The 10,247-nt window shown below is 43.5% G+C and overlaps 1 protein-coding gene across 1 annotated transcript; it reads left to right on the top strand.

Moving 5' to 3' along the window:
• The first annotated feature begins 486 nt into the window (after window positions 1-486).
• On the top strand, window positions 487-9,654 carry tmtc4 (transmembrane O-mannosyltransferase targeting cadherins 4). The gene is made up of 18 exons (XM_071479471.1): window positions 487-954; window positions 1,127-1,311; window positions 1,459-1,574; window positions 1,701-1,917; window positions 3,684-3,771; window positions 4,002-4,102; window positions 4,378-4,470; window positions 4,676-4,837; window positions 5,170-5,372; window positions 5,709-5,883; window positions 6,295-6,426; window positions 6,572-6,651; window positions 6,744-6,851; window positions 6,983-7,124; window positions 7,359-7,473; window positions 8,814-8,926; window positions 9,132-9,201; window positions 9,388-9,654. Exons 2-18 carry the CDS (start codon window positions 1,150-1,152, stop codon window positions 9,534-9,536), a joined length of 2,226 nt encoding a protein of 741 aa, XP_071335572.1. The 5' UTR covers window positions 487-954; window positions 1,127-1,149; the 3' UTR covers window positions 9,537-9,654.
• The last annotated feature ends 593 nt before the right edge of the window (window positions 9,655-10,247 follow it).

Genomic DNA, 10,247 nt, shown 5'->3' with positions numbered 1-10,247 from the left:
CATCAAACTATCTTCAGTTAACAGCTTGCCAATTGCATAGGATGCATCAAAACACAAGCACAGCCTATAGCTATAGGTAACACCCTCAGGGCTGAAGCTATCCAGAGTGTGAAGCTTCAAAATCAAGTGCAGACTATTGCAGGAGGATGGAGCGAGCTCTCCAAGCAATTCAGTGTGTGAACCTGCAGCTAAAACCAGCTGGCAGACTGAGTTTGATGGGCTCCACATCTCCTTGGGAGAAGTGAAGAAAGGGGTTGAGGAGCTTTTAAGAGCTTTTTGCCTCAACTTAATGACCGCCAGTCAGTGTTTTTATTTATTAAGTGCAAGGGCAATTAATTTCTCAGAGGCTAAAGTGCATCGTGTGTTTCTGTGTGTGAGCCCTGGGCATTTCTGGATCCACACAACACCATGTTCTTGCGATGCCACTTACACTCTGAGCAACTATTGGCTGAAGTGATCACATGATAGTGACGTATTCCAGGAAGTGCTGCAGCCTGAGCGTGTATATTTGTTTACAGCCGAGAGGCGCCCGGTCTGCACCTCACCGGGAGCGCTTTGTACGAATGAAACCCGTCACAGTTTTCGGCAAAATATTCAGATGATATAGCGCGTATTACCGATACATCTGCTCCCGAGCGTCTGTCGTGTTTATGCCGTATAGCAAAGGGAATAGCATCCGCTAACAAGACATGCTAAAGCCACGCTTCATCGGCTTGCTAAATACCAGGGTACCTTTCGCGTTACACCGTCATGCCACCGTCTGTGACTGTGTAATTACTTCACCTCTCGATTACAAAGGGCGAAGCTAACCACTGCGTCGATTCACGGGCACGATCGTCGTCCCTTTCTGCGAGTTATCGTGTGCAGGCGCTAGTTAGCCAGCTGACAGAGGAGCTAACATGGGAGTTACACAAGGCAGGGTGACCTCTCACAGCCTGTCTCTCAAAAGATAAGGTATGAATCCACCCAGTGTGTTAAGGCTGTGCTTTTATTGTTAAGACGGCTGTATACTGCTGTCACACCGCAGTTATTTACAGCCCATCATTTAGATAGCATTTGTAGCAGCTGAGCTGACACATTATGACCCTGTCTGGCTGCACTCATCCTCCTCCACCTGCTGATACAGGATGACCAAAGAGTGGGTGCATCATGGCGTTGTCTGAAGTTTACTGGGATCGCCAAATACTCCTGCCAAAGCTTGGCCCAGTCCAGGCCAAGGTCACAGTCGCCCTGGTGGCACTCCTGTGCTTCATGAACAGTTATGACGGGGAGTTTGTGTTTGACGATTCGGAAGCAATCGTCAACAACAAGGTAATTTATCTATGACCCCCACCTACAGACAGCTGAAATAGCAATGGTATTCCCTCCTGTGTTGCGAATAGAATGGATTTTATGACACTGCTTATGCTGCATCAACAGTCCTGCACAGGTCAGTCTGACTTTATGTTTCTGCTGCAGGACTTGAAACCAGCAACACCCCTGAACAACATCTGGACCAATGATTTCTGGGGAAGCAACTTGAGTAGCAACTCCAGTCACAAATCCTACCGACCTCTCACTGTTCTTACATTTAGGTAAGGAGTCCCATTTACTGTATGACCTCAAACTCACTCTTTAACCACAGTGTTATGTAGCCCTGGCATCTGGCCACTTTAACTTCTTTCCCTGATCTACCACTCATTTACCTCTGGTTTTTGCAGGCTGAACTACCTCGTGGCGGGAGGCCTACACCCTGTTGGCTTCCACCTGCTGAACATCATCCTCCATGCTGTCATATCCGCCCTTATGATTGATGTGTTTGCTATACTGATTGGTGGACTGGCCTATGATGAAAAGGATAGGATATTGAACCACGCCCCCAAGACTTCTCTGCTTGCTGCCCTCTTCTTCGCTGCACACCCAGTCCACACAGAAAGTGTAAGCAGAGTTCAAAATCAAGTTCACAAAGTTTGGATTTTTATTTCTGATAAATACAGCAGAATTCTTGCATCTTTTGCTCTTACAGCATCATCAAGCAGTGCAACAGGATGCTCTATACTGTTAGTATATAAAAGTTGTAGACCTTGGGTGTTCTTGGTACAGTGTATATAACTATTTTATGATTTTTTTCTGTTGTTTGGATGCTCTGTTAGAGACAATAATGCCACATTTGAGAATGTTTGTTCAGTTTTGCACAACAGCGAATGCATGCTCTAGATTTTGTTTCAGACAACCCGCAAATTGCATAATCATGTCTCAAAGGAAAAAGCTCAAGAAAACACCAACCACCAAATACAGAGAAAAGAAATACAACCGACTTTTTTTAACATAGTACTTCAAATCACAGGCCACATCTGCATTTTCAATGCTGAAAACAAATATCTTTGGGTAAAAAAAGCTCTGTGTGACATCGAAGGTTGGCATGACTGCAGTGAGCGTGACAGAACAATGACACTGGAACAAAAGTGTGTAACTATTGTCCCCTTCATCGTTTTTACCTCCTTAAACGCACACATCCCTTTCTCTCAGAAGTGCATTTCATACATTTCACACAGTGGGAGACCAACCTGATGTGTCCTCTTATACACATAGTGAATGAGACGACATAATAGAAACAGATTTGTCTTAATTGTATAGAATGCTGGGAACATTGTAAGCAGAGGTTTTAGGTGAAATCTGCAGTTAGTGCCTGTGGTGAAAACAATGCCCTCTGTGCTATCCGTGTGAAGTGTAAAGTAAGAAGAGAACATGAAATGATTTAGTGAATGCATATGACGTTGTGACCACAGCATCACTTTCCAGTCTTAGACCACAGTTGGCTGCAATGCATCTGAACAATGAAAAAAAAAAAAAAAAAGCGGATTATTCTGACATTTTCATGACGCATGATAGAACATCACATATTCAGATCAGCTTTTTGCCCTGAAATCCTGATGCATTAGTTGTATCAAATTAGGTCAGATCCTGTTCGTTTGCTTGGGCTGGGTCGGGCACAGTTGCCGTTGTGGGCCTGTACAGACAATTGCGTCTCAGCACTGGTACTTTTTTTGCGCTACGAATAAACTTTTCTTAACAACGTGGATTCTCTAAAGCAGTGCATCATGGCATCTTGACATACCAGTGTAGAGGTTTTAATACAAAACGTGCAGTGGTTCCATGCCAAGAACAAAAGCCCTGTCTCAGCTGGGAGTGCAGGGCCAAGGTAAGCGTGGTAGCACGGCCTGACTATTAGCTGTGCTGGGTTGCTTATTGACCTGCCAGCATATGTGTGTTTGCTGTAAAGCCTGGCTGGAAGGCAGCAATTCCCCCTCTCCATTCTCTTTAATCATGCAGGGCAAGGACTGGGTGAGACCTGGGGGGTGGGAGGCAGGCAGACAGTTGGCTTAGGCCTGCTGTATGTATCAAAGTAGACAACCCCAGGATGCCAACCATACTGTACCCACACACCATATACAACACACAAACCAGAAGGTCACGCTGCTAATGAGTCATTCTTCCTACTTTCGTTAATAAGCCATTCCATTATAAGTCCATTTGTAACTGGATGCACTATGCAAAGCAGAATATGATGTGATGCAAAATGCAAACGTGTGAAAGGATGCATGTCATTATTATGCTGTTTCTTAAAGTATGTTTGGTTCCTGCCTCGTGACAATCTTTCATCCTCTCGCTCTTTCTCTCTGTCCCCTCTCCATCTCAATAAGGTGGCTGGTGTAGTGGGTCGAGCAGACCTTTTATGCGCTCTGTTCTTCCAGCTCTCTTTCCTCACCTACTGCAAAGCTTTCAACAGAGGTAGGTATCTAACACAAATCAAAGTATTACTCTTTATGTGTACTATAATGCTGTACAGCGCAGAAGACTGTCCATGTGTGATGACTGATAAATATAGAGCCAGCATCAAAGATTGTGGAGCTGCTTGTTTTTGGGGTTTTTTTTTTTTTTTTTTAATGCACCTGTTTGAACACCTGCATCTTCAGCCTTAACTGTTCATAACCAGCTTGGTCTTGGCTTTGTGTTCTCAGGGAGTGACAGAGATGACAGGTTTTCTGTCCAGTGGGTTGTGATCAGCCTCTTTCTGTGTGCTGCAGCAATGCTCTGTAAAGAACAAGGCATCACAGTCTTGGTAGGAAGTCTTTTTGTAAAGCCGTTTTGCAGTGAGTTAATGATTTCATTACATCCACTAGTCACAATGTTTAAATGATCATCAGCGATACAAGATAAACACTTAAACATGCTGTAAAGACAATATAATTTTTATTTCATGCAACGGCTTAAGTGAAAAACCTAAAAGTCTCATGTTTTTCACATGTATGATAGGAGCTAAAGACTTGTTTTGTTGCTGACCCATATAAATTTTAAATGCCATTTCTTCTTCCTTCTCTATGCATTTTTCTTCAGGGTGTGAATGCAGCCTTTGATGTCCTCCTGATCTGTAATGTTAATGTGTATGAACTCAGCCAGAGGCTACTCCTTAGGAAGAATCCACTTGATGTGAGCTACAGTTTATACACCCTCCCCCTCTTTTCTGTCATAAATTATGCACTCCCTTGTATGATTAATGTCGCATCACATATATTGTTTAAGCGAGGCAACATGGATTTATGTGCATCGTGACGATGAACCAGTGCTTGAGAGTAACTTAACAAGCATGGGTTTTTTTCTTTGTCAGTGACACGTTGTCATATTTTTCTGACAGGTAAGTGAGATGTTACGAACAGGACTGCTCACACGATTGGCTCTCATGGGTCTTGGAGGACTCTCAATGCTGTATGCACGCTGGAGGATCATGGGAACAGGGCCGCCAGCATTCACTGAAGTAGACAACCCTGCGTCTTTTGCTGAAAATATATTTCTTAGAGTGAGTAAGGTTTCTTCATGGAGTTTATTTAATCTGAGACACAACATTTAATCACTCACTAAAGCTAAACATGATTAGATCCAGAACTAACCTTTATTTTCTTGAATCATTAACACTATAACTTGAGATCTATGCTATTATAAATAGTCTGAAACGTATTTCACTTTTGTCTCGTCGAAGTCTAGTTAAACATCTGATATTGTGTTTTAGCCCGAGTAACCTTTATTAAACACAGTGATTGACTTTGATTCTGAACCTGAAATGCTGTACTGCCCTCCTCTTTCCCTACTCTCTCCCATTCTGCACCCCTCCTCTTCCTCTTTGATTGGCAGATAGTGAACTATAATTACTACTACTCTCTGAATGCCTGGCTGCTGCTGTGTCCCTGGTGGCTGTGTTTTGATTGGTCCATGGGCTGTGTGCCTCTCATTAAGTCAGCCACTGATTGGAGGATAGTGTGGCTGCTGCTGCTCTGGTGCATCCTGATAGGCTTGGTAAGCCAAGCCTTATGCTCGCAGGACAGCCAGAGAAGGAGGTAAGCAAGCACAGCCATCTCACACTCACTGTAGATGAGATGAAGCACATATTGGCCTCTCTAGACTTACACTTGATTATGAAAATTGTATCATATCCACTGCAGTGTGACCAGAGCCCCACGTCTCGATTGCTGTTAGAGGAGTTTTAAAATCTCTGCTGGATCTAGAAACAGACTATGTGGTTCATGGGGAAAGTTTTCTGAGTTGGTGGTTTATAGAACCTACATTTCTTAAACCTAAATTTCTTCTCCACACAGTGTCAGACTTGATTTGTGATTGTCATGTACCTGTATATAATCCTTTTGTATTCTGCGGGCTTCTCCTCTCCTCTCCAGGACACTGACCTTGGGTCTGGTGCTGCTGGTGGTCCCTTTCCTGCCAGCCTGTAACATTTTCTTCAGGGTGGGCTTTGTCATTGCTGAGAGAGTGCTGTACCTGTCTTCAGCTGGCTACTGCCTACTGCTGGCCTACGCCCTGGGACACTGCTGCTGTCGCTGGACCAAATACAGGGTAGGACTGAATCATACCAGAATAAGAGCCACCACATGGTGCTGACAAAGCTTGATAAGCACTCAGTTTCCAGCATAGATACAACCAGGTGACCTTTCTATTTCTACAGCCAATAGGTCACACTGTCCTGGTTGTAAACTCTTTCATTTAGCCACCTGTTTATGCAACTTTGATGCTTCAGTAGTTCAGTGACGCAGAGTAGGAACAGACATGAGAAATGACTAATGACTCACCTATAAAGGGATGATAACAGCAGGTGGTGTCCACATTTAACATAGGAACATTCACAGGCTATTAACTCTGACTCTGAGAAAATCTATTTTTGAGGTTAAAGGTTATAATGTACTTAGAGTACATGGTTGTTAAATGTCTTCTTTTTTCATTTTCTGTTCTGTTTCTTCCACATTACAGAAGCTGCTGTGTGTGTCGGTGCTCACGCTGTTGTGTGTGTATGTAGCTCGCTGTGCTCTCCGCAGTTACCAGTGGCGGTCGGAGCAAAGCCTTTTCACCAGTGCCCTGCCGGTCTGTCCGCTCAATGCCAAGGTAGAAATCCATGTTTTGTGTGTTTGCCTGCTGCTTTGCCGCATGTGTCAGTAAAGACTTTGTAGTTTACATGTGGAAATAAATAACAGCCAAACAGGTTGAGGTCACATTTGGATGTTTGATATCTTTGTGACTAATTCCACAGGTCCATTACAACGTAGGTAAGAACCTGGCTGACAGAGGGAACACTACTGCTGCGATCAGATATTACAGAGAGGCTGTCAGGTACATCTCCTCACAAGCGTTGGCAATCCTGTCAACACATGACAAATGAGCAAGGAGTTGACTTTGCGCTGCATGTTTCCTGTGGCTTTCAGGCTGCATCCTACCTACGTCCATGCCATGAACAACCTGGGGAATATCCTGAAGGAGAGGAATGAACTGATCGAGGCGGAGCAACTTTTGTCCAAAGCTGTGTCGATTCAGTACGTCGTCCAACGCAAATGAACACAGTAGTAATACACAGATGATCATTTCATTTCACTGGTTCCAACACTGGATAACTTGGTAAAATAAAGCTCCTGCTGATGGTGTTGGATGTTTTTGATCTGTGCAGGCCTGACTTTGCTGCTGCTTGGATGAATCTGGGAATAGTTCAGAACAGCTTGCAGAAGTTTGAGGAAGCAGAGCAGAGCTACTGGAACGCCATCCGCTTCCGGAAAAAATACCCAGACTGCTACTATAACCTGGGACGCTTGGTGAGACTCCAGGGTGTCAGACTGTGTTTAGCACGTCCTGTTTTTAAAGAATAAAGAGGCAGTATGCAAAAATGGCTCACGGTCAGTTTTACATGGTGCTTCTTCGTAAGCTGAGAAAAAGTAACAATGGAAAAAAATTTATCTATAACAGTATATTGGTGGATTTTTGCCATACACAGATAAAGGACCACTTGAGATGGCTGATCCTTTATTTTTTCTCTCCTTTGATGATAGTATGCTGACCAGAACAGACACGTGGATGCCCTGAACGCATGGAGGAACGCAACGGTGCTGAAACCTGACCACAGCCTGGCTTGGAACAACATGGTCATTCTGCTGGACAACACTGGTAACAACAAAATACACACACAAATACTGTAAATACTGAACTGAAAAGTCAGCATCAGTCATTTGTAGCAGTGAGGCCAATCACACCTCAAGACTGGAAGCTGCTTAACTGCATTGACAGGTCTTGTAATACACAGATTACACTGAATTTTTCTTTTGCTGTAATAGGTTCGTTTATGTCTTAAATGTTTGTAATAATAATAACTAATAATTCTAATACTAATAACAATATTCACCCATTTCTGAATTAATGTGATTTTTTTTTTTTTTATGAGGCCTTTCCTTTCAAAGGACTCTCTGTCCCGGGTGCAGTTTGTTTCAGCATTAGCAGCCAAGAAAAACAGCATTGTTATTTTGGAAAGGCAGGAAATCTAAATGGCCAACAAGATTAGACCGGAAGAGCAGGAATCAGCAATGCTTGAAATTTATGTATTAAAGCTTTGTGTTGTGAGTTTTGAAGGCACTCTTCCCTGCCGTGTGGAGAATGCTCTGATTTCCAAACGCTCGAGCCGTTTTGTCAGAAGCCGCTCCCGTGGGGGCGGAGTCTCCCAGGAGGGCACTGGAACTGTCCAATCAGGGCCCAGTGTGTTCCTGATCAAACGTGGGCAAGCACAGCCAGAACAGCGCCCCCTCAGAGTTCCCCCCACTGCATTTGTTCCCCAAATCTGACAGAAATAATACTACCCCTCTCCCCAGCTCCCCGCCAAACAAAAAAAAAAAAAAAAGAAAAGAGAAAAGAAGAACAATAGGTGTCATTTTCAAATAGCAAGGAAATGGGAATATTCTTTTTCTCTTTGGTGTTCGACCCCCCCTCTTTTGTTTTGATCATTACACAAACAAAAGGCAGAATCAGTGTCGATTCAGGCGGATGCGCTCAGACACAGTCACACATTTAGTCGCATGTTAGCAAGCTGTGTCTGAAGGGCACAGGCCATGACTCAGGACATGACTGTCATTGTCTGTCTGACTGTCTCTCTCTCTCTCTCACTCGCTCTCTCTCTCTCCCGCTTTCTCTTTCTCCATTTCTGGCCAGACATCAGACGTGTCTGTGACAGAGATCAATAACCCAGTGGGCCTTGTGTTCAACCTTAATTAGGAGACTAAACCGCTCCTCCATGTGTGGAGAAGGAAAAACTCTGCTCTAGACAAGCAGTCAGATTCTCTGTTTACCAGCTGTTATTACTGATGTATCTCTGGGTCTGATTTATTTAACTGCATTTGAATGATAGCACACAAATTTAGTAGCATCTGTGTTCATTATTATATTGTGTAGATGTGTGTATATTGTGTGTATGTGTATCAATAAAAATTTAACATGATATTTTTTCTACTGTCCTTGAGGTAACTTGGGTCAAGCGGAGTTGATCGGCCGAGAGGCTCTGAAGCTCCTCCCCAACGACCACACTATCATGTTTTCATTGGCTAACGTCCTGGGGAAATTACAGAAATACAAGGCCAGTCTTCATTGTATAAACATTTCAACTCTGAATATTATGTTTTGTGCTTTGGTGATTTAATCCCTTGAAGGTCCTCCTTGTCTGCCTTAAGTCAGACGTGGCACGTTTCTCTGAGTAGCACGGATAATGCAGTGTGTTTTCTGTTTCTGTTTTTTGGTTGTTTTTTTTTTTTGTTGTTATTTATTTGGTTTTCTTTCCTCAGGAGTCAGAGGGCTTCTTCCTTCACGCTCTTCGAATCAACCCAAATGCTGCTAGTTGCCATGGCAATTTAGGTAAGGCTACTGCAACTTCGTTTATAACACAGTTGATGAGAGATTCTAAGCAACCAAAAGCTAAAAGAATAATTATGTATCTTGGCAGAAGCAATATTGTACCCGACCTGAATTGCCTGCACTAAATGAACAGAATTAGAATTGTTGCTTCTTCTCAGCTTGAAGAGCTTTTCTGTTTTTCCTCAGCTGTGCTGTATCATCGCTGGGGGAAGCTGGAGCTGGCAAAGAAACACTATGAGCTGTCTCTAAAGTTGGACCCCGAGGCTCCTGGGACCAGAGACAACTACAACATGCTGCGACGCAAACTGGACCAGCTTAAACGCAGCGCACCCTGAGGGAGCCTACAGGGACCCCTGCCTGCCGTAAAAGAATTTTTCCATTGTTCCACTTCGTATGATTTTATCTCACTAATTCTGGCTTTGTACCATTTCGAAATAAAGACCACGATCTGTGTATCAGGCTCTAGTTTTGTTCTTTGTGAAAAAAAAAACTCTTCCACTGCTTAAAAAGAGAAAATAAACGTAAAAAAAAAAAAATGTTGCACAGTTACAATTTGTCTTTTTGTAGTTTAAACTCATAAAGATTTTTTTCGTGCATAGGATTGCTTGTGTATCAAGTATCTAATTTGATTTCATGGGTGTGAGATGTGTCTGGGGCAGGTGTGCTGGATGCCTATGCTGGTTACGTGGTCGTCTGCACTGTGCTGTTTTGTTGCCCCACATGAAGGGCCATGTGGAACTGATCCTTGGTGAACCCCGTCCTCTTTTCATCTCTGACCCTGTGTTGTGTCAGCTGGACAGAGCACCATGCATGTGTGGATCCAGAGAATCTGTTGTAAAATTTATTTGGGTTGGCCTCCTGTCAGGAGACCCAAATGTTCCTATACTCAAAAGCTGCTATAGTTTCAACCGAGAGCATTAGTCTGCACAGGACCACAGCATAGAAACACAGCACACCAACTGTCTGTGAGAGGCATCAGCTGGTAAGTGTTGTCCACTGAAGGGCTGATGTGGTTATCATGTTTGTTTTTAATACCCGTGTCTTTG

This window comes from Trachinotus anak, unplaced genomic scaffold (assembly GCF_046630095.1).
Source record: "Trachinotus anak isolate AG129_WGS33_773 ecotype Australia unplaced genomic scaffold, CSIRO_AGI_Tana_v1 ptg000001l, whole genome shotgun sequence".
NCBI classification, from domain to species: domain Eukaryota; kingdom Metazoa; phylum Chordata; class Actinopteri; order Carangiformes; family Carangidae; genus Trachinotus; species Trachinotus anak.
This window is presented reverse-complemented; position numbering and strand designations above follow the sequence as displayed.

Bases quoted from the DNA above. Each gene is read 5' to 3' on its own strand.
- tmtc4 (XM_071479471.1), top strand. From the start codon at position 1,150: ATGGCGTTGTCTGAAGTTTACTGGGATCGCCAAATACTCCTGCCAAAG. The intron at 6,852-6,982 runs GTACGTCGTCCA...TGATCTGTGCAG, and splicing joins TCCAAAGCTGTGTCGATTCA to GCCTGACTTTGCTGCTGCTT. The intron at 7,125-7,358 runs GTGAGACTCCAG...CTTTGATGATAG, and splicing joins ACTATAACCTGGGACGCTTG to TATGCTGACCAGAACAGACA.